At 45.9% G+C, this 24733-nt stretch overlaps 1 protein-coding gene across 2 annotated transcripts in view; it reads right to left on the bottom strand.

Moving 5' to 3' along the window:
- Nucleotides 1-24733, bottom strand: part of NIPA1 (NIPA magnesium transporter 1) — a 359202-nt gene that overhangs the window by 8135 nt on the left and 326334 nt on the right. Inside the window, exon 5 of one of the 2 annotated variants that reach the window (XM_069636609.1) lies at nucleotides 4766-5142. In XM_069636609.1, the coding sequence (XP_069492710.1) occupies nucleotides 4766-5142 (377 nt within the window). Of the gene's footprint in view, nucleotides 1-4293; nucleotides 5143-24733 lie in introns of those variants that run through there. The other variant, XM_069636608.1, reaches the window with a different exon arrangement.

The raw sequence follows: 24733 nt of genomic DNA, 5'->3' as shown, positions 1-24733 counted from the left end.
TTAATAAAGTAGCGCTGCATGTCATCAACTATTGCATCCACGTCAAGCATTTTTTGTATATTTATCCTGTGAACATCCCCCCATCCCCCACCCCTCTACAAGTTAGAGAAGTGATCATCCCCTGGCCAACAACCCAACAAGGTCTGCAACTTTGCATGAGGGGCTGTCCGCTGACTTCAGCCCGGCATCAACACAGCCCTACATTAGATTTCTAACAGGAAAAACAGGTTACGGGAGCATACTTCCCAAGTATTCAAATTCTCAGTCAAGAGAAAACATAAATTAGTGACTTATATCGAGGGAAATGCAGTGTAAATACACAGGGTCCTGTAATCTAATGGTAGGGCTCCAGCCAAGACCAATCGATAGGAGCTCCAGCGGTTAGGGAGCATGCATTGTCCGGGATTCCCCCTGGAAGTGGTCATCGAGGAATTTCATCGCCTCCTCAGGTATAGTGATTCTCAGTTTGGCTGGGTATAGCATGGTGTACTTTACATTTAGGTTGCAAAGCCTCTTCTTAGTAGCCGCAAAGGTTTTGCACTCCTGCTGCACAGTGTTTGAGAAATCAGGTTACAGGCGTATTCTGTTGAAGCCCAACAGTAGCTCGCCCTTGGTTCTTGCAGCACGCAGTAGTGTATCTCTGTCTCGATAGTTGAGGACACAAGCTATTATTGGACTAGGGGGTCTCCTGGCTTGGGTTTAGGGGCAAGTGAGCAGTGAGCTTGTTCTATCGCAAATTGCAGTAATAGCTTGGGGGCATCCAGTACGGAGAGATGGGTGCATTCCACAAATTCCTCCATCGTGCATGCAATGTTTTCTTCCGGCACTCCTATTATTCTCAAGTTGTTACGCCTTGTATGGGATTCAAGATCTTCGGACTTTTTACCAATGGATATCACTTGTCTCGAGAGGGCGTTGACATCAGCCCTAAGGGTAGCGACCTCATCCTCAGTCATGCCAATTCTCGTTTCGACCTCCGCGATGCGGGTGTCAGTCTTTTCTATTCGGGCTTTAATTGAGCTGTCATCTAGCTTGGCGTCTATGGTGGTAAATCCTTCTCGCATGTATTCCATCATGCGGTGTAGTTCACTGGGCCCACCCAGCTCGGGCGCATCCCCCACTGTGCAGTCCCCTCCATCCACCCCATCCACCACTTTGGGGGTGGTTTTGGCAAACATATTTATTGAGCTTTGCTTTTTCTTAGCCCCTTTAGTCATTGTTATACCACCGGAAGGGTGTGGTACAGCTGTGGACAGGAAGCGAGCTATGCGGCGTTACCAGTATTGCCTCCCTTGTTGCCACAAGCTGTGCAGAGATATTGCGCACACCAGTTGTGTGTCCAGCAGTCGGGGATGATGCAGCCTATGGGTACTGAGGTGGAGGGTTATGCCACAGTTACCGGAGATGCCTACTTAGCTTTGCAGGGCATTTTAGGTGCAGGGTTTATCAGAGCAGCCTGGGGGAGAACCCAGCATAGTCAAGCGTCTTCACACCCCAGTAACAGTCGCAGACTACCGCCAGCGGAGATGGGCAGCACAGTGCTGTACCTGTTTCAGGGTAATGAGCCGGCTATGTCCCCTGCAGTGCTAGAGCCTAAGAGCACCACAGGCCAGTTTCAGACAAAGCAGTATAGCGTGGGTTCGCCACAGGCCATTGTCTTGGAGGAAGTTATGCAGTGAGTTGGCCCAGTGTCCATGCCTCAGTGAGGTTGTGTAGGGTAGGCCTCCTCACAGTGATGGGACACAGGTCGGTAGTGACAGTGTTCCAGAGTTGGGCGCACAGCTGCACAGGAGTCACGCACCATCGGGGAGGACGGCACATGTGATGTTCTGGCTTCATTGAATCCAGCCCCTCAGCACCCAAGGTCCAGAGTTTATGTTAAAGGCACTGCAAAGCCAATAGTAAGATGTAAGATCGTTGCACCACCACCAGTAGCCAGTGGTCTCGGCTTTGGGAGTAATATATCACTCAGTTGGTCTAGGTAAGTTGTGTAGGGGATAGTTGTGCTGCAGGAAATCCCCAGTACAGTAGTGCAGCTTCGGGTAGCTCCCCTCCCAGCGCAGACATCCAGGCCACCACAGCAGTGCAGCTTAATACAGAGAGGGAGCAGATGGCAGCCACTAATTGGGTCGGTGGTGGGGGGGCAGGGCCTGCTGTCCACAGCACCCCCACCAGAGGATGGAGGACTTAGCCCGGTCAGAGTGTCTCCCCCATATGGGTTGGGCGCTGGCAGGTTGCCTGGGGGGGGGATTGTCCACGGCCGAGGAGTAGCCACACACGGTCACAGCAGGGTACACCAGTTCACCAACATCTGGGCGGCCCCTCGGGCGACAGCCGTGATGGTAATGCAGCTCAGAACTGGGGTAGGTGAGTGTACAGTGTCCAGTGTGAGGTGGTGCCCCCCCCTCGCCCGGGGGTCAGGGCCACCGGGACAGCGTGTATCAGCCCAGGGGGAGGAGCACCCAGGGTCAGGAGGGAGGTGGACTGACCTGGGCTATCTTGGCGAGAGCCAACAGCGGGGTAGCGTCCCCAGAGCCGGTATCTTCTTCAGCTGCAGCGGGGAGACTTGGATCACTCCACTGCCGGCACGTTGTCTTGGTCAAAGCCAGTAGCTGCAGCAAGCAGGAAACACTGATGGCCTCAGTTGGGCAGCCTGCCCTCATGGCCGTGGAGAGCCAGCAAGTTGTCTGCTTACAATAAATCTCAGCTAGTTCTATAGCCCATGCGTTTCGCAGCAAGTTCGCTGCATGTATTGTGAACAATGCGCCCTCGAATCAAGGATTTTTGGAGTGTGTCAATGTCGGGCTGCAGAGCTCCTCGTTCAGGCGGTCATCTTTGTCATGCGCAACAGCGCCTCCTTGCCCTTCCTTTCTAATTTGCTTTATACTTTTCTTTCCTGCCATCTTTCATCTCCCAAATGCCTTCTTACTCCATTCTTCTGTTTTCTCCTTCTCCCTTACTTTCTAATTCCCTTTTGTAATTACATTATTCAGAGTTGTGAGATGGCCCAAGGGGAAGTGAAAGCATCAAACAAACAACAGCATAACATAATGCACCCTTTGCCAACCTTCCATAGGGCTGTAGCACAGAAGGTGTAATTTTGAATACTTTGTTCATGCTGAGTAAACATTAAATCCTTTGGCTGCGGACAATACAGGGATCTATGCGTCAAAGACACACAAGGAGATCCCTGGGACCGTAACAGTTAGTATTGCCTGCGGCAGTGCACATTACCGCTATTAATACCTGGCTTGGACCGTCTCTGTGCGTTGGTGCCTTTTGTAATGTAAAGCGCAGCTGCCTACCCAAGGCTGACGTAGACAGAAAAGTAAAAAGCCATTTCAATATCGCCAACATGAAAATTGCAATTGTGGGTCCCAATTCCCTGTCTAACTACAAGCAGGAGGCAAGCCGGAACAATAGATGTAATGCACGAGGTCAAGAGAAGGTCCTGCGGCACCATGCAGACGACATGGTCACAGACCTCGCCACATCCATCAGGAACCTTAGAATCCAGATCTATGCATGGGAATATTGCCCTGAAGCCAAAGATCCAGAGTAGCTGTCAGGAACTAAATAAAACCTTTCATGCCAAATTCGAGTAGATTATTTTCTCTGCTGAGACAGCCACATATTGATGGAAAAGGGATAACGTTCACTTTGGTGCTGGGGCATAGTTCAGCGTGAGGCCAAGACGTGTGGATGCTGCAGGCCTGCCAGGCTTCAGCCAGTACTACCCAAATTGACCTTTTACAATTGACCTTTTGCACAATTGACCTTTATATTATTTTAGTTATTTTATATATGTATTGGGTTGGTTTTGGATTATAAATAATATAAGGGGATTGGGTAGGGATTGCAGGGGGTTTTGGATTGGGTTGAGGAGTTGAAGGGGGTTTCCCCCCGCGTATATGTCCTAATTGACCTTCTAAATTAGGTCAATTCTCCCGAGGTCAATTCTCCCAAGGTCAATTGTGAAAAGGTCAATTAGAATACAACCCTTCAGCCTATTGAGTTTAACTGACAATCTGCCACTGTGCTCTAGGTCATGTGAAACAAAATATGAACAATCTCGCTTATTGGATGAGGCTATGCAAAAATAAAATCCATTTGTGATGCAATATTTTGACAGCATGACAATGTTAAACTGCACAAAAAACAATCTGAATTTGAGAATCTAAATTTAGAAAGTATGTCTTAACCTTTAATGTACTTCGTGAAATGTGTATGACTGCGAGTAAAAGCAAAGAACAAGTGATGAATGAAGGAAAAAAATGAAGCCCAAACATCAGGAAATATATTAATAATTTAATTACACATCTCAGACTATTAAAAAAATGTAATTGAGAGTAAAATTATTTACCAATACATTGAGCTTGTTCTACTTCACACAAACCCACACTGGTAAATAAGAACGTATCCTGGTTACAAATTACAAAGACTAGTTTAGGGTAGTCATTATGCCAGCATTATTAATAATACCACAGTACGTTATTAGTTTAGGCAGCAATACACCGGAGATTCACCGGTCAGTGCACTCAGTAGTTTTGGCAATTATCACCTTTGTAAACATTACAATTATTTAGTACACCACTTCCATAAATAATACTGCGTAGTTAAGGCACGTTTTCTAATCAGTCTTCATAGCAGATTTGTTAAAATCTGCAAGGCTGAATTTGAACTCCTTGAACACCTGAATGAGAAAAACCCCAATAGTCACTGTTGTGAATCCACATGTCATGCCTAAGAAGTCTACTGCACCCACCTTGCTCCACTCTTGAAAGAGGAGGGCGGTGGCCAGCAGAACTGACAGCGTGAACATCACATAGTATATCGCCCCAAAGACACAAGTGTCGAACCGCTCCAGCGCTTTATTGATGTAAATGAACTGGATTAGAATGCTGCACCCCAGCACGGTCAGTAGCACCAAGAAGATGTACATTGCCCTGGCACTCGATGGACTTCCAGAAAAAGCATCTTGAGCTACCAGCCCAATGCCTTTAGAGCTGGGCACGGTGAAGCTGCCCAACAGCGAGCAGATGCTGATGTAGACCAAGATGTTGGTGGCACCGTGTGCAGGCGCGATCCAGGATATGAGCAGAAAAAGCATGAGAAGGATGATGCAGAGATAGCCCAGGAATACTGAAAAAGAAAAACACATGAAATCAGTTACACAGTTGATTATGACATAAGTAATTTTAACATATTGATGGCTACGAGAGATGAAAAATTATGCTCTTTTTAGATTGTGTTCCATTAAGGAAATTCTCTTACAGTACAAGTATCAAATAAAAGTGCAGGACTAGGGCAGTGCTCATCCTACAACCCCTCCACCTGAGATCGTCTTAGATTATCCCTGACTTTAGCTTCTGCCTCCAGTTTCCAAATACCTGCTTCTCATCTCAGAACTCAGTCATAAAGTCTCTGGCAAGTCTTTGGTTCAGTCACCCAATCCTAGGCTCTCCTTTCATAGTGCCCGAAATGTGGGCTACCCTGTAACACACAATCTTTTAGCTTCCATTTCCCTAATCAACTATTATTCTGGAGCTGGCCCTCCTTTTTTCTTTTTTTTAAAAACTCTTAATTGGCTTTCATAAATACAACATCGAAAATTAAAATACACACAGCAGTGCATTCCCAAACCCATAAAGCACAGTAATGCTGAACACAGTAAGGGGGCAGTTATGACAAATATTATGCATCGGACAAAGATCCCGAAACATTGGAGATATTACTCCTTTTTCGATAGTAGAGAGGCTACATAAGGTCCCCAAATGTTCCTTGGCCTAGATGCTGGGTGCAAAATAGCTCCATATTCGGCCTCTGTATCATGACAGTACAGAATATCTGCTCTCCATTGTTCATATACAAGTGGACGCCCCCTTCTCCGCATCATGGCAACCGTTCTTTTAGCGAGCAATAAAAATAAATCTAGAAGGCTCCTCACATGCTATGGCAACTCATACATGTACCCCAAAAGAGCAATCAGGGGATTCAGTGACATCTCCCTGGCAATCCCCCCCCAACAGTATCAAAGACTTGTCACCAAAAGAATTGTATACTTGGACAGAACCACGCTAGGTGCAGAAATGTAGCGAGTGAATCTCCACACCTTTTGCATGAGTCCGATGTCTTGATGGGAGGGGGAGAGACGGACTTGGAGATCACCAGTTTTACTCTGGTGAAGACATTTTTTGTTTTGTTTTTTTAAAACACTTTTTATTTGCCTTTTCAATAAACTCATAGGCATTAAACAAATCCAACTCCCCCAACCCCCTTAACATCCCTTCTTTCAAGCATTTTTAATTGACAGTCCAATACAACAGTCCTTTGGCGCTCCCCCCCCCTTCCCACCCTCAAAAATCAGGCCCATCTCTAGATCGCCCCAACACACCCAACCACATAACCCCTACCCCCTGTTAAACCCCCCCCTCCCCACTCCCGAAACTAATCTCTGACTTTCTTTAGCCACAGCAGCCCAGCACCAATACTGACAGTTCATTGAGGGTAGAGTTAGCCCACCCACAATCCAGTCCCCCAAACTCCCTCTCTCCCATATTATTGCATCTCCTCCAGTTACGGCATCTCACGGAGGGCGCAGATCATTGTCTTTTGCAAGGTCGTTCAACAATTGAGACCAGTGAACCGTTACCTCCCCCGCCTCCTCCTCCACCTTTAATTTCTGCAGAACCGCCAGCTCCGCTAATCCCCATCTTCGGACATCTTTCCTCCTGAGCTGAATTGTTGGACCTAGGAGGGACTTCCATGCGATCGCCAACCGGCGTTTCGCCAGTACAAGTAGAAACCGACCCATTCTGTTTCGTACCTTGTTACGTTTCCCCCCCGGTAGGTTCCCCCCACAGACAGGTCTCCGGGATTCTCTCCAGGTTGGCTCCCAGTAGCTCATTTATTCCCTTAAGCACCTCATCCCAGTATTTTGTTATTACCCCACATTCCCAGACCATATGCCAGAATCCCGCATCCCCTGACCCACATCTGGGGCAATCACCCGAGTGTTCTCCACTCATCGCCTTAAGTGCCACTGGGGTAATATATACCCTATGCAGGATATTAAAAATTAGACCAACTGAAAACGGGCGTTCCTCAAGGATTTCCGAACCAGGTCCCAGACTCTCTCCCACTCCTCACTTGAGATCTGGCGCCCCATGTTCGTTTCCCACTTCTCCTTAACTTTCAACTCTCTTCCTATTGATTTCTCTCCGAGAGCCTTATATACCCGTGAGATATGTCCTCTCCCCCCAGCCCGATCGAGTAACACTCGGAGAACCAGGCATGATTCCGGCTCCTCAGGTATCCCTTGCCATAACTCTGCCATCCTCCGAACCACCGCCCCATATGCCAGAAAAACTCCCTGTGGCAAGCCAAACTTCTCACACCATTCATTGCAGGTAAGGAGCTGCCCTCCCTCAAAAAAGTCCCCCACTGTTTCACATCCCTTCTCCCATAGCCTTCGTATCCCTACCCTCCCAATTGCCTGGTGAAGTTTCTGATCAGCCCCCCATGAGAGGTTCTTCTCATAGCGGCCCTTAACCTCCCTGCCACCCACATATTTCCTCCATGTTTCGCTTACCGCTTCAAAAACCACTGATGTCCCCACATTAGCCAGCGGGTACCACAAGAGGTCCGCCGGCCTATATTCTCGTTGCAATGGCCCCACTAATACTCCCAGGAGGTCCGACCCCGGATGATCCCACACCATCACCTATTGCAGTTGTGCCACCACAAAATATTTTTCATAATCCGGGAAACCCAGCCCCCCACTCTCCCTCGGTCTCCGCAAGGTCTGCATTGTGAAGACATTTTTAATTAATCATCTTATATCTATTCTTAACAGCGATTCCTCCTCGTCTGTGCACAACAGTAACTTCACATATCATCTAGGATGGGAATACCCACGGCGCTCTCCCACTTACTGTGGCAATCCTCCACCCAGCCTGCCGTCTTGTCAATGAAGCTAGTATATAAGCTAGAAACCAGTTTAGCCCAATTATCCCAGCTAATATTTCCAATCAATATTGGAGCCTCAGGCAGCTCCTGATAAAAAGGAAGGGAATCGGTCTTTCAGCCAGAGGCGTAGCCAAGCAGGGCCTGAAGCTAATGTAGTTGGGTACACCACAGTGACATGAAGATCTGTAAATGTCCACACAGCGCTGCCGAGTGGGCATTTACATATTTGGGGTGGGCCTTGCCCGCTCAGGCCCTACCCTGTCTACGCCTCTGCTTTCAGCCTAACGCGTAATCTAAAATACATGAAAATATCCAGCGCGGTCAACCTTGCCTCTCACCTTAAACTCATCGAGCATTAAAAAGTGGCCCTTTGGGAAAAGATCCCGCCAGCACGAGAGGCTCGCTTGGCCATACACTGCACAACACCCTTCTCCCCAGTGTGAGAAACTAGAGCGTGTTTCACCCACTAGTTCCTGGGGATCTCTCTCTCAGGCTGCCAGGGTAAGGCCATCGCCTTTGGGTTCAGATCCTGCAGGTGGACCAGTGCGGGAGGATCACCTCGGTGCGGGATCTTCAGGGAGTGGGGGTGAGGCAGCTGATGGTGAGACGCGGTATTCCCCCCATTTTTGTTTATCTAACCCATCATATTTGTTAGGATTCTCTGAGGTCCCAACTCCCCCCTTCCCTTTTTACACAAACACTCGGCCGAAGAAGCACGTGACTGCATACATTTCTCCTTCATACACTTTTTTGTACAAGAGATAGGGCAGGCATTAGGGTTTTGTTAGCATAGGCCATTTTGATTTGACTGTTTTTTGTTTATCGTTTGATAGTCGAGACTACTCCCATCTTAGTTATAGGGCAAAATAGGAGTTTTTCCAACCCCAGAAACTTCAATAAAGGTTTTACAAATTGTACCTATTGTGTCCGTGTCATACTTGTGATGCCATGCCTCCTCTACATATGGTGTTAGAAGTGGGATACGACTGAATTGAGACAAATTGGGGGACCCTAAAATTCCAGAAACTTAGAGTGCTTTGAGGCTCTGTAACTAACGCCACAAAAGAATCCATACGCTTTGATATTTGTAGTAGCAGAGAAGCCACTATCCCTCCTGGGAAAAGAGAGATGATTCCCACAGACTAATGCCCCCTGCAGGCTGTTATGTAAGATTGGCCCCAAAATCTGGCATGGACTGTAAGTTTGGCCTAGATGTACTAGCAGGTGTTATAGATCCAGACTTTCAGAGAGACATATAGGTTCTCTTACAGAACCATGGTGAAACTGCCTTTGAAATACACTGTGGGGACAAAATTGGACAGGGAATTCTTGGAAAGGCTCAATTTCCTTGTTTTGAGGAAGAAAGTGAATCAGAGGAAAAGGAGAGGTAGCTTAGGCTTTGGAGAGGCTGTTGAGACGCGTATCACTGAGCCAAAAAGGGAAGAAGAACCTACCATCCTTCCCGATCTAGCCGTCGCCCAGCAACATGATCCAGTACTCGCAGAGGCTTTCTTACAAGTGATTCCTGAGGGAGAAGGACATGAGAAGGGAAGCCCCTTTTTTCTTCCTGAAACAGGGATTACTATATAGAAGGGAAACCCACAGAGAATGCCTACCGGTTCCCACCGGTGAAGGCTCCAGCCCCGGCGTGGAAGCTTAATGTGGTGCTGACCAGGCTCATGGGGGCCCCATTCGAGCCTATGCATTCAGCACCTTTGAAGTTCCTGTCGTGGAAGACAGCGTTCCTCGTGGCCATCACCTCTGCACGACGAGTGGGAGAGGTCCAGGCCCTATCTTGCAAGCCTCCATACTTGACTTTTCACGACACAAGGGTGGTGCTGAGGACGCACCCCTCCTTCATGCCCAGGGTGCCGTCGGACTTCCACCTCAACGAGCCCTTGGTGTTACCAGTTTTCTTCCCGTCGCCTTCGACGCCAGCCGAGAGGACTTTGCACTCGCTGGATGTAGCTAGAGCGCTGAAGTTCTACGTGGACCGCACAAAGAGTTTTCAGAAGACGTCACAGCTGTTTGTGAACTTTGGGACTGTGAATCAAGGGAAGGCTCTCTCGAAGACTTCCATTTCCAGATGGCTCTCCGGCTGCATCATGCACTGTCACCGGTTGGCAAACCGACCGCTGCCTGGCCGTCCGAGAGCCCATTCGACCAGAGAGATCGCTGCTACCACGGCGTTCCTGTCTGGTGTGCCCCTGCTGGACATCTGCAGGGCTGCTACGTGGAGGTCGACGCACACCTTCACAAGATTCTACTGCGTCGATCGGGACTCCAGGGAGGAGTCCAGGGTCGGCCAGGCAGTGCTGCGCAACCTGTTCGCTTAAGGTGAGCCTGGTGAGGAGGTAAGAGATGCTTAATCTTGAGTTGTTGTATTGCTTAATGTTCAGCCTGTTGCCACCTCCCGTGGTTGTTCATGTGTGTACTGCTATGTATTCTTTTATTCATGAGCATGTGAATCCATGCCAGACCCCATGCTGGAGAAGGAACAAGTTACTTACCTGTAACTGTTGTTCTCCAGCATGGGTCTGGCATGGATTCACATGCGAACCCTCCCGCCTACCCCTCTGCGGCTCTTCACTTGGTCATACTGCCACTTTACGTGCTACCAAATCTGAGGATGGCAGTCATTGGCTGGGGGCAGTATGACCCAGAGATCAGTGATTGGTTACTACTAAGAAAGACAGATCAGAAACAAAACTGATATTGATTTTTTCTTTACCGAGGATTCCCAGCCTGACGACGGGGAATATTCATGAGCATGTGAATCCATGCCAGACCCCATGCTGGAGAAACCCACCTCTACCACGTAAATCTCCTAAAGAAGCGGAAAGAAAATCCTTCTGCCGCCACCAGCCTCTATATTGTCTTGTTTGGTACCCGAGGAGATAGACAACTCTGAATTTATCCACTAGGAACTATCTAAACAGAAACAAGAAGATTTGAACAATCATATTATGACATTCCCTGGTGTATTCTGCGAGAAACCAGGAAGAGTAAATGGTACTTATTATATTACAACTCCAAAGGGAAAAGTGGTTAATTTGAAACCATATACACTCCCAGAAGCACGAAAAAAAATAGTGGTTGAGGAAGTTAAAAATATGCTGAAGGCAAACATTATCGAGCCCTCTTTGAGTCCATGGTCTTCTCCTATTGTGTTGGTAGCTAAACGCGATCATTCTTGGAGGTTTTGTATAGACTTCAGGTAGGTTAATGCCATCTCTGCCTTTGATGCCCTATGCCACTAATCGATGAGTTAATAAATAAACTTGGAAATGCCACATTCATGTCAACTCTAGATTTAACCAAGGGTATTGGAAGGTCCCAGTACAAGGACCTGATAAGGAGAAGACCGCTTTCTCGACACCCACAAGATTATTGCATTTCCAATTCCTCCCTTTTGGACTGCATGGGGCCCCAGCAGTCCAACAACTTATTAACAGGATATTACAGCCTTACTCCAATTTCTGTGGGGCCTATATTGACGACAGTCATTTATGGTAAAATCTTGGGAAGACCATCTTTTCCATCTTTCTACTATTATGTGAGCCCTTACAGAGGCTGGCTTAACTGCCAATTCATCCAAATGTAAACTGGCTCAATCGGCTGTGAAATACCTAAGCTTCTTTGTAGGGAATGGCAGTGTTCAGCCCCAGAAAGAAAAAGTGAAAGCCGTCCTAGATGCCCTCACACACAAGACCAAGAGAGACCTCAGGGCATTCCTAGGATTAATTGGTTATTACCGTAGGTTTATCCCACATTTTGTAGACAGAACAGCTGGATTAACAGACAAGCTAAGAAATGCTGAACCCCAGAAGATTCATTGGACTGATGAGGATGATGCATGCTACAACAACCTAGAACCCAATCCTAAAAGTAGTATATTTTTCAAAAGAATTTGTGTTATAAACTGATGCCTCTCTCACAGGGTTAGGAGCAGTTTTATCGCAAATATGCGACGGATTAGAACACCCCATCCTATTTACTAGTTGTAAACTCTTCCCACATGAGAAGAACTACTCCGTGTTGGAATTATATGCCCCTGCCATCAAATGGGCAACTGTCCATCTAAGGTACTACCTTCTAGGGAGAAAGTTCACACTTGTCAACGACCACTATCCTTTAATATGGATAAGTCAATGGAAGGACTCTAACCCTCGAGTCATGCAATGGTTCTTAGACCTGCAACCCTACTGTTTCACTGTGGAACACCAAAAAGGTAAGGAACAGGGGAAAGTTGATTTCCTTTCCTGGTTTCCCAATGAAACAGATGCGGCTACATCGCAGAGGGGAGAAGGGTATGTGAGAAACCAGAGGGTGTCTCACCCGTTAGTTCCCGGGGATCTCTCAGGTGGCCAGGACACAGCAATCACCTTTGGATACAGACCCTGGGCGTGGACCAGTGCAGGAGGATCACCTAGGTCATGGGTCTTCAGGGAGTGGGGGTGAGGCAGCCGATGGTGAAACGCGGTATTAACCCCTTTTTTGTTTATCTAACCCATCCTATTTGTTAGGATTCTATGAGGTCCCAACTCCCCCAACCCCTTTTTTACACAAACACTGGGCCGAGGAAGCGGGTGACAGAGTAACAAGACTAACTCTTGTACATTGTACTAGACATGTCCCGCTAATCTGGTCAGGCAAAGTCAGGCACTTGACTCAAAGTGCGTACACCTGATGCCAATTAGCTCTCCTCACACGGATAAAAGGCAGAACCTAAAGACACGCTTTGAGCAAGGTGGAACACGAGTACGAGCAGAGCTTTCAGGATGAAGTCAAACCTACTCGGGCAGAGCGACGGATGAAGGGACGAGAGCAGTGGGTCAAAAACCCCAAGAGATCCCTACTGGAGGTCGTAGCCTCTGACAGGGTGCAAAAGACATGTGGAGAAGGCCAGAGCACAGCATCGGAAGGCTGCATTGTTCTCCAAGGACACCAGCGACCCTCCCAGGTGAATGTCAGAGTCATTAACCCTGACTCGTGAATGGGAAATCGCAAAAGCAAGAAAGAAAAGCACGCAGCCACTGAGTTGGCAAGCAACCCGAGAGACCGGTGTGTGCTAAAGAAAGTTCGAAGTGGTAACATTATATCACAAGAGAAGGCTGCAGACGCGAAGAAAGGCAGACCTGTGAATGAACTTTTGAAGTGAGGACAGCTGTAAAATCAGCGATACTGAGTAATGGAGTGGTCCAGCCAAGGCAGTAGCCCACTCGAAAGTCTCTGTGAAAGGTACATTGTTTGTAGTGATAAAAGTGAATGAACTGCAAAAGTGAAACAAGCAAAGGGGAGAGTAAAAAGCCGAACAGTGATTTTTTAGTGGAAGTGGTCCTGCGGAGGTCTGTTTAGAAAGCCACACACATTTGAAAGTCTTTGACATCCGAAAGCAGTCTGAGTCCGACTGAGGGAGAACCGAAGAGTAATACACCTGGGTAAGGGAGCCCCCTGGCAAGTATTGTTGAATTTTGTTGTGAAAGGTCTGACCCCGACAGAGGGGGACCTACGTGAACTGTGTTTTGAAGGGGTCTGAGCTTGACAGAGGGTGACCCATGTGAACTGTGTTTTGAGGAGGTCGGAGCCCGACAGAGGGAGACCTACATGAACATTTTGTTGAAACATTATTTGGAAGTGGAAAGAGAGATTTTAACGTGGAAGTCCAGGCGGGCCTCGGTCCACGTTTTGGAACTGTTTATTGTGATGAAAAGCTGAGCCAGAGTGCATCATCCAACCTACAAGGACCGCCTTACTCTGTGTGGTCTAACGTGGGGAGGAGAGATGATTCAGCCACATTTATTATTTTGAACACTGATTTTCCTTTGCATACATTTCTCCTGTATACACTTTTTGTACAAGAGATAGGGCAGGCATTAGGGTTTTGTTAGCATAGACCATTTTGATTTGATTGTTTTTTGTATATTGTTTGATAGTCGAGACTACTACCATCTTAGTTATAGGGCAAATAGGAGTTTTTCCCACCCCAGAAACTTCAATAAAGGTTTTACAAATTGTACCTATTGTGTCCGTGTCATACTTGCGATACCATGCCTCCCCTACATATGGTGTTAGCAGTGGGATATGACTGAATTGAGACATATTGGGGGACCCTAAAATTCCAGAAACGTAGTCACAGAGCCTCAAACCCCTCTAACGCCACAAAAGAATCCATAGGCTTTGATATTTGTAGTAGCAGAGACGCCACTATCCCTCCCAGGAAAAGAGGGATGATTCCCACAGACTTAGTCCTAATACCCGCTGCGGGCTGTTATGTAAGATTGGCCCCAAAATCTGGCCCGGCCTTGAAGTTTGGCCTAGATGTCCTAGCAGGCGTTATAGACCCAGACTTTCAGAGAGACATATAGGTTATCTTACAGAACCATGGCGAAACTCCCTTTGAAATACACTGTGGGGACAAAATTGCACAGGGTATTCTTGAGAAGGCTCCATTTCCCTGTTTTGAAGAAGAAAGTGAACCAGAGGAAATGGAGAGGCAGCTTAGGCTTTGGAGAGACTGTTGAGACACGTATCACTGAGGCAAAAAGGGAAGCAGAACCTACCATCCTTACCGATATAGCCATCGCCCAGCAAAATGTTCCAGTACTCGCAGAGGCTTTCTTACAAGTGAAGCCCAGTGCGGAGTAAAGGGCTGTGCTTTGAGTTTATTACCCCGCTGTTGAGCCGCTGTGGCTCTGGTCCCCGTTTTTTTATTGAGGACCTTGCGATCCTGTGGTCCTGTCTCTGCTCAGCTCCTCTAATACATCAACATTCCCCAGTTGGGCCGTTTACTGGACGAAATTGGCCTGCTGCATTGGGGGAAAAAATGGTACCTTTAAGGATTGTGGAACTTTGCCATGCCCCCGGTCCTCGGACCCGAAAACAAAAGACAGGGCTCTGCACCCTTGCAGCGTGAAGCCAGTGCGGAGCAAAAGGGCTGTGCTTTGAGTTTATTACCGCGAGGTTGAGCCACTGTTTGGCTCTGGTTGGCGCTGGGGTTACCTAAGTCACGCTGCTTTTCTCGCTTGCTGTAAGCTATTATTCCCCAGACCGTGTTGGATTATACCAGCAGCTGCAGAAGGTGAAGCGCGTGTGGATGTTCTGGATTCATTCTCTCTTCCTTTAACGCCGTCTTGATGCTGAAATACCATTGAAGGTAATTGTTTGAAAAATCTGCTGCAGATAACTTTTCTGCAAAAACTTCAGAACGCTGTGCTGTTATTGAAAAAGGTTTGCTAGGCCCTCTACTTTCTTGAGCAAACGCTATACTCCGGGGGCTCTAAAGAATTAGAGGCTGTTTGAGTGATCCAAGAAGAGTGTGCAGCAAGACTTAAGCAGTTTCCGGGAAAGGCCCACTGAGAAAGTAACAGGGAAGCGGGAGTGCAGTTAATTGGTTTCTCATCTGTTTTCCTCCACTTTGCATCTTAGAATCTATAACTGGTATAACTATACTACCTTTCGAGTTTACCGAGCAGAATAAAAAGCACTTTAGATTCTTCCTTCCCCACTGCTGCGTCTGCCCCTTATTACGGTAATTCTTATACGTGACAAAGCGGGGCACAAGAATGAGACTCTGAAGCGCTCCTTCCTTGGAAAATGAGCTGGTTCAGGATGGTTAATTTTTAGATCAATTACAGAGGGTTGGGGAGGAATCCAGTGCTCCTACTGAATCATTGCCAGTTCTCCAACAGAATGTTCCCCAAACCATCCGCGCTTTAGTCCATGCCCACTCCCCACAAACAGTTGGAATTGACGAATCATTGACATAATTGAGAAAGGGGTGGAAGCGAGGTTTGGAATACACAACCACAAAATAAATTCAGAGTAAAATTCAAGACCATTTCTTTAAGAAAAGAAATAAAAGCCTTAATGACGCAGAAGAGCTGGAGGACAGAGTATGGCAGCCCACTGAAGCCATGCAAGGGAGTGAAGAAGGGCTTACTCCTTTGGATTTAGATGTTGGAGAGAATCTTATTTGGAGTCCATCCGATCAAAGTGAGCTGCCACCAAGCACAATACATAACTGTCAAGCGAGACCTTGTATCGATCAACACAGTAATGTTCAGCAAACAAGCGACAGTACTCTTTCAGCACTCAGCTTTGTGTTGAATTCACTGGTTTCAGTTTTCGAACTCTTAAAAATGGAAGTGCAAACACAAGCTGGGGTGCTGCTTGAACTAACAAATGAAATGGCAAAAAATGAATCAGCAATTGAGGGTTTGAGCACTGCTATGAACAGCATTCTGATCCCTACCCTAAAGGAAACACAACTTGAAGGGGTGAAGCAGGGCCTAGATATGGCTCAAATCCTCAAGGCAGGGAAAAAAGACAGTGATGCTACCCACAAGCTGATTAAAGAACTGACAGGAATTATGCTACTCTCCTTGAACCTTAGGCAAAATTCAAATGTAGAAGGTTGGGCTGAAAATTGCTTATTCAATGACACTCCCCTGTCGGAATCTGTTGTGGAGGAGTTCAGAAGGCAAGCAAATGTGGTTGTCGATGATGAGGAGGGGGTCATTGACATCCCAGCATTGTTGGAGGATATAACCACCCAAGAGCTAGTGATTGTTGAGGACACCTGGAGCCCAGCCTCCTCCCAAAATTATAAAGGAAGAAGAAAGACAAAACGGAATAGAGTAAACAAAACCCAGTTAAGAACTCCTCTTCAACAAAAAACAAGAATACAAAAAAAGAAAAAAAATCAGAAAGGACAAAGTCTAAGGACACAGGTGTGAACCAGTTTCTGAAAAACTTGACACTCCCAGTGGAAGAGGAACCTTTTCAGGTCTGTGTTCCAGTTTCTTCACAGTGGAACTGGATCTGGCGGTGTTTGACACTCAAGTAAGATCGAGTGTTATTTCCTCCAAAAAACAAATCAGGGTTAGAAGGCTCTCAAAGGAAAAAACACAAAGGCCCAGTGGAAAAAAAGATCCAACGTACAGGTATCGGTCTTCAGACGGATCCAGTAAGTTCTCCCCCGAAGATAATAAACAAACACAGCTCTGGCAAAGATCAAGCAATCATCACGATAGCCCCAATATTTCTGAGAAAAAAAAAACAGGGCCCAAAAACTTGCTTTAGATATGGAAACAGCTGAGGTGCCTGCAAAGATACATCTGAAACTAGCACCAATATTTGCAAAGCGAACTGAGAAGAAGGTGCACAGTTCTGAAGTAAGCAAATCATGCAAGAGGGTGAGAGGCAGGTAACTCAGTCCGTGCAGAGGACACATGGAATGGTCTAGGGAAACATAGAAAACTGGAAAACCCCACTGGAAGCAGCACAACAGAGGGGCCAGAACCACTCCTCATTCAAGAACCTGTAGTGGCCGAGATCACAGATGTGGCAGACTATTCCATTCCAAAAGTCTGGTTAAGGCAGGCCCCCAACAACAATAATAAACCTCTATGTAGATAGGCCATTCTTTCTTATCTGAACATGGTCCCAAACCTGTTCCTATTCACAGGCGATGACATTGAATGTCAAATTTCAGCTAAAAAATGATCATCTTTTTGTTGAAATCAGCCTGAAATCTAGAAGAGCAAAACAAGCAATGGTAAATTATAAGGCCGAACTGGATCGGGTGGGCCTTACAATCTTTGAAATGTTTGAAGAAAACAAACCAAGAGTCCACCCTAATATGGAAAGCCCAGGTGGAAGAGCAGGAGTGAAGACGGGGGCCCCGGGTGGGGTCCCGCAGAAAAAAGATGTGAGTCATCCCCAGGGCCTAAACCAAAATGGAGAACTTTTGGCAAAGCTCCCTGAGATCATCTCCCAAATCATTTTAAAATTGGGAGTTGAGACAAACTGCCTTTAGGCATAGTAATCTGAAGCTAGTCTGTTGGAACACGCGAGGGCCAGGTTTTCTAAAAAAGAAACAACTTAAAGGAGATCTTTGGGGGCTAAATGATATCTTTATATTATAGGAAACCTGGCTCGTCCACCAGCTCGGGATTGAGGGCTTTACAACCCAAAACTTGTAGGCATCCCAAAAAGCCAAAGGCAGACTATCGGGGGGCCTTCTACTTGCATTAAAAAATTCCACATTTAAACTGATTACTCCAGTGTGCAATAACCCTTTGGGAATTCAAGCTTGTAAAGTGGTGTTGAAAAACAATGGAACTCAATTTGAAATGGTGGTTATCAATATCTACTGGAATCCTGCCATCTCTAAACTTCAACATTTTCTAGTGGATCTTGACGAGGTTCTAACTAAGGTGAAAGCCGAACAGGAAGGTATAAATATCCTCTTAGCCGGGGATTTTAACTCTGACTGTTCCACCAAATGCTGTGATGAGCATCTACAAAAAGGGAGAAAAATCTCAAGAAGAGGTAAAATGTTGTTAGACTTCCTTGCATCTTGGGACAAGAGCAAATACAGGAGAAGCCCGGTGAAGAAGGAAGGGCAGAAACAACCTGGCGTAGGGAGAACCTCACATCTACCTTGGACTTTGTCTCCTCTTAACTGTCTTGCCTCCAGCCAAGCTTGATTATAAATCATGAAGGTGGGAGTGATCATTCCAGATTGGAACTCTCCTTTTTGGATTTACTAAGCCCTAAAGGTACGAGATTGGTGCAAGAAGTAGAGAGCCTCAAGGGAAAGTTGAGAGTTGTAAAATATAAGCAAGAAGGGAAAACCCTTAATGAAAAACTTGGGGAAATTTCAAAATCAGGTTGGAAAGAAGAACTCCACCCGGAGAAATTCGGGAAATTTATATGGACTATCCATCCACCAGGTAAAATTGGTGCAACCTTGAAACAAGGTCATCTACACATCTTTAATGAAGAGACCCAGAAAAAAAAGAGAACGCAGAAGTATTATGCGCAAACTAAAAGTTGAGATTAGTGACAAGACCATCCTCTTCCATGAGTTAAAAAAACCAAAACAGACGTACAGAAACTGATCAAAGAATAAGAGAGTCCAAAGGCTACAACAGGATGGTGAACAAATGTTGCATCTTCTTAGCATAAACAATTCTAGGAACTTCTGGGCGGTGGTGGGAAAACTGGAAACGGGCATCAACAGCTCCCTGTGCAACCTAGTCCCAGAGAAAAAGTGGGTGGAATACCTTTCAGAGAATTTTAGATCTCGAGGGTCTCCTGATTTCTATCTGGTAATGGACTCCCCCTGGTTCCTCTCATTCAAGGAAGATGATATTCTCAATTTAATATCCAAGTCCTCTAGCTCTAAAGCGGCAGGACCAAATGGATTAACCTATCAGGTTCTTAGAAATAAACCAAAACCATGGGCAGAGATTTTAAATCTCTTATTCCGAGAAATATTAAAGACCCGTTTGTTTCTACCATCATGGAAGAATACTTTAGTGATTCCATTCTTCAAGGGGGGTGATCGGCTCAAACCAGAAAACTATCGTCCCATCGCCCTCCTTGATATCAGTAGCAAACTCTTCATGCAATTACTCTTAAGAGATCTCACACTTTGGGTAGAGGCACGGAAAATCCTGTCATGCCATCAGACAGGTTTTAGGAAGGGACTGTCCACCGTCCTGAACGGCTTAATCTTAAACCTGGTCAGTGAAAGGTCAAAGGGGAAATCTGACCTACCTCTCTATGGGGCCTGGATAGATCTCTCCAAAGCATTTGATCATGTGGACAGATGTTTGCTTTGGAGAAAACTTTCTGACTGGGGTATACCACATCACCTACTAGCGATTCTAATAGTGCTTCATTGAAATACAACGTTAAGAGTACGGCTGGATGAGCAAGGCCACCTCTCTGATTTGGTACAAGTTCTGAGAGGGGTCAGGAAAGGTTGTATGGGGGAACCGTTGTTTTTTAACCTTTTTCTCTCAGACCTAGGAAACTTCTTGTCCTCAGCAGCGTTGGCCAGTCCGGTGATAAATGGAAGAAGTTTACACTGGCTGGCCTACGCGGATGACATTGTCCTGTTGGATAGGTCTGCAGTGGGCCTTCAACGTCTTCTGAATAAGTTGGGGGAGTATGCCAGTACTAACGGGCTCGCAATCAACCCTGCAAAATCTAAAATACTTATCTTTAAACATCCAAAAAAGAAAGTTAGTTATGGCAACTGGTTTCTGGACGGAAGGCCATCCCCTGTCTGGGTTATAAGATTTGTTCATGCCCTGCAAAAAATAAGGTAAATTCTTAACATAAAATATTCTAAATTCTCAATTTCACCAGCAATTAGATTTTACACGGCTAAAGCAGTCACAGTAATACTATATGGTTTAGAGGCAAAATCTTCATTATGGCACATAAATTGGAACAGAATCGAGGGATCAATTTTGAAAAAAACCTTGGCTCTCCCTCTATGTACATCAATGGAATGTTTACGATTTGAGCTTGGTTTGATCTCATTAGGGTGTTGTGCAGACTGGAAACTTATTTCATTATTTCGTGAAATCATTACTGGTAAACAAGATTCCCTTAATTATGAGATAAATGAGCACCTTAAAAATACAAGATCACAGATTCTCTCTTGTCTGGAGAAGAAAATAAAAGGAATTTTGAACAGACTGGAGATGAACCTGGAAACACTTGTTTCAAACCCTTGTAAAGTGAAAAGATCATTGGAAACCTGGGACTGGATTGATACAATTGCCAATGCAAGATCTAGTAAGGCCCCCAAACCCATGCTTAAAGATGGAAAAAAGCTGGGTCTTCTGCCTCACTATCTACAAAGGTTCCCTGATAGAGCAATAAGAAACAACTTCCTAGGCTCAGACTTAATGTGGCACGTACTGGAGAAATATTAGCAAGAGGTAACCAAGGGGATCAAGCAAAAAAACTCTGAATATTGTGCGCCTTCGGGCAAACAAACAATAAGACACTATTGGAATGCGAAGGTACCTGGGAAACCAGATTGTTGCTTTTCAGAAGATTTGTGGCCAAGGAGGAAAGTCTTTTTTCAGAGTTCTTTTGGGACAGAATGATTGCTGGTCAAGAGATCATGTTAACAGCAGCAATAGTACAAGTATTGAAAATAAGTGCCATTATTATTTAAATGAACATTTTTTGGTACTCGGTAATGTTATGGTTGGGATTTCTGTTCCCGGTGATACCCTTGGTTAGCTTTTTATTGGTTTTTATCATTTCATCTTTTTCTTTTTACTTTTCATGTAAATTTTCATTTTCATTTGAGATTGTTGTTATTTTGTAAAGGTTTTTCTTTTATAAAACCAAAACAAATAAATGAAAAAAAAATAAAAACAAAAAAAACAAGTGATTCCGGAGGGAGAAGCTTCGACTGGCACATTTCAGCTTCCTTGGCTGGTCAAGCCTCCGCTCTGGATTATGCAGTGTCCAGACACGGCTACTCGGGCCCTTTTCTCAGCAGGCCTTGCCACAAGCCCCCTCTCCCTGAGTTAGCCTAGGAATAAGAGTCTTCAGCTTTGCTGCCTAATTGTAGTAGAGGGATATGGACAGGTTCTCGTTAATTATGACCCTCAAATCAGGTGTGTTAGAGCTATCTTGTATCAGCAAGCAGACAGCAGCTTTAAAAGCTGTTCCTGTGAAGCAAGAGACTAGGTAGCAAACGTAGTCACGCAGCCGCTCTCCGTTGCACCCAAACTGGGTAATGCAATTCAAAAAAAAAATTCTTCCAATGTGTGAATATGCTCTAGGGAGCAACTTGTATCCAATTACACAATAATTCTCAAAGCAAACCCGAGTCTTGATGGGTTGAATAATTATTTATCAACAAAAAAGTTTCAAAAACCAGACACTAATTCAATCTTAGTGAGGATGCGGCTAACACATCTCATGGTGAGTGTAGACTTAATGCGCAAATGCATTTCGGAGATATAAACTCCTTTGTCAGGGCAAGTCTATATAATTGTGATTTTAAAGCAAATTTCAACATCACAAGATCATTACATTCAAATCATATGTCAGAACATAGGGAAGAATACAAAACAACATAGAAACAAGCAGTCATAAAATAAAAAGCACATACCAGAGTGTGGGTATATTCAAATAACGAAGAAGTGCATAATGAAAAAAAAACAAAAGAAAAGGAACAGTGAATTTAACAGGAATGAATAAACACGGTTGATTGTGGTTGATTGCGTGTATACAGACGTGAAACAGAAAATATGAGGACGAAATGTAACTCTCGAGTTGTGTGTAGCCAGAAAGTTACAAGGGGCTATTTCAATAGCTAGCATGTGGACTTCAGGAACACATGCAATCCAAGAATGGACAGAAATACGGTGGCGATCTGGGGATGTAAAGTATAAGTAAGTGAAACGGATAGGGATTCAAGGATCCTGGTGTCGAGGGAGCAGTTTACAGGCATACCTGTGAATGCAGCACGGCAGCCATCTGGACGCCGCTTCGCATCGCCGGGTAGATGCGTTGCTAAGGAAACGGTTATAAATATAACCACGTGACCGCATCGCGTCTGCGGAATGGCGCGATGCGGATGAACTTAAAGCACCTCTGCATGTGAGGTTATGAAGCCAATACTGGACAAAAAAGTATGAATATGACCGAGACACGGTCATTGGGGAATACTAGAAATAATTCCGAACAAAACAGAGAATAAGCAGAACCATAGACATAGAAAAAATACTGATAAGGTCAAACTAATGGAAAAATCTGTACAAGAAAAACACAGAAACATTAATAAAAACACAGACAAAATGGTGATAAAATGTGAACATAATGCTATGTGTGTGTGGCAAACAATTACTGTGCTAAGTCCACAGATGGAAGTCAATGGATGATTGTGAATATGCAACCCTGTCGCGGGTAGTGGCACTCATGAATGCCACCTCGGGTCCCCGACTGTAAGTCCGGCGTTGCGACAGGGGTAAAACATGATGATCAAACGGTGAAACAAGGTACATCAGAACCTTAACAAAGCAGTGTTTGATGGACACATCTTTTTTAGAAGGTCAGCAGCGCTTAAATGCAGGAAGCCTTGAAAGTATGTACAAACGATACAGGGAAACACATAATTGCAATATAATTGTCATGATGCCTACCCCCGGGGAACCAGACCAGGTCCAGCAACCCCGGAAGCAGGCATCAAGTTATTTTGAGCAAGCCCAAAAACCCCTGATAGGGGCTGTTTGGGTGCGGTCCTGGCGCCTATGGCGCCAGGCTCATATGGAGAGTCAGTCCTGGCGCCATAGGCACCAGGCTCAGAGTAGAACTTACCTGATGCAGACCATGCTGCAAACTTACCTGATGCAAACCATGTTGCAGAGCTCCAAACCAAAGGAGGCTTGGAAGGGACTATTTTACCTAGGGACTATTTTTTTACTCGGGTGGGGAGGAATACTTATCTGGGACTACTCATTATTCTGCATCCAGCAGTGTAACGCTCACCGTGTCTGCAAGCCTGCATCCAGTCTTCTGCCACGCCCGCCTCGAGTCTGCAGCTCCTAGAAAAAGGGAGGAACAGAAGAAGAATAGGTTAGAATAAAAGCAAAACCTTCGATCCTTACCTGAATTCCGGATCCACCGCGCCTTCGAGCTGGAAGAAAGAAGCATTTTTACGCGCGCTGCCTCGCCTGCTGCAGCGCCACGCTGAACTCACCGGCCTTCGCAGCATCCTCACGATCCACTGCATCCAAGAACAGCAAAGGTGAGCCAAGGGAATAAACAGAGGCAATAGTAACTACCCCCATAGATTTACCTGATTACCGCCGGGGGTACTATTCCTCTTCATGGGTCGGCGCGGTCTCCATTGCATCCTCGCCGTACCCCGGCCCCTAAGGGGAACAACAGGACAACAAGGTGAGACGAAAGGAAAAACAAGGGGCACTCTTCTCACCCCAATAGACTTACCTAATTTTACCGCAGAAGGCATTATTCCCTGAACTTCATATTTTCTCTCCACACCTGAATAAGGGAGCAAGCCACAGGTTACATGCTGGCCTTATTTTATTGAACTGTGTAGGATAAGCCAAATACTTACATGAACTTCGTCAACTACCACGAGGAACTCTTCGCTGGGGTCAAGCTGCAAACTGCAAGGAATCTGACAAGAGTGAAAGTCAGACATGTGAACTCTTACGAATTACATACTTTTCGGATCAATATTGTTCTGGAACTCACCAATTCCTTCGAGCCAGTGAAGCAACTGATTATCAACACGCCCCTGCGCTCAATGCAGGATGGAGAGCTCATCTTTTCAAGCCATCAGGTGAGACTATAAGAGGGGACATCAAAGGTGATCTGTGGGGAGAACAGCGGGGGTAGAGGGATTTACGCTCAACTCCACGGGTGGTTAATTCCCTTTCTCCATTTACAGAAGAATATTCCTAAGGGCCAAGCAAACAAAGCTAGGTGGGCCAGTCCAGTCCGTCATCTCGGTCCTACGCGTCACATTGGTGGAGACCGCAGCTGTTCAGTTCCGATCGACGCCTCTGTGGGAGCCAGGTGAGCGTAACAGAATGCAAAGCCTACCCACAAATTCCCACCCTGGCGTTATGGATACCTCAGAGACTGACCAATTGGCCCAATTACTAGGGGAACTGAAGGCTGAAGTGCATTCCGCCTGTCAAGAAACCAATGCTCTTAGGAGAGAACTGATTTTGTCAAAGGAGCGAACTGATGACCTTGCTAGGCAACTATTGCAAAGCCAGGCTGGACAAGCACCCCTATCTGGTTCCGGGGGAAATCCAGCTCCTGTGTTATCAAGTAACCCTGTGCAAATAAACCTTCCAGGAAATATTCCATTAGCCCCACCCGAACGCTTTGCCGGAGATCCCAAAAGGTTCGCCGTGTTTATAAACCAATGCCGCTTGCACTTTTTATGCAGACCTGGAGC

Source organism: Ambystoma mexicanum, chromosome 7p, assembly GCF_040938575.1.
Source record: "Ambystoma mexicanum isolate Mex_15411 chromosome 7p, UKY_AmexF1_1, whole genome shotgun sequence".
Taxonomy (NCBI): domain Eukaryota; kingdom Metazoa; phylum Chordata; class Amphibia; order Caudata; family Ambystomatidae; genus Ambystoma; species Ambystoma mexicanum.
This window is presented reverse-complemented; position numbering and strand designations above follow the sequence as displayed.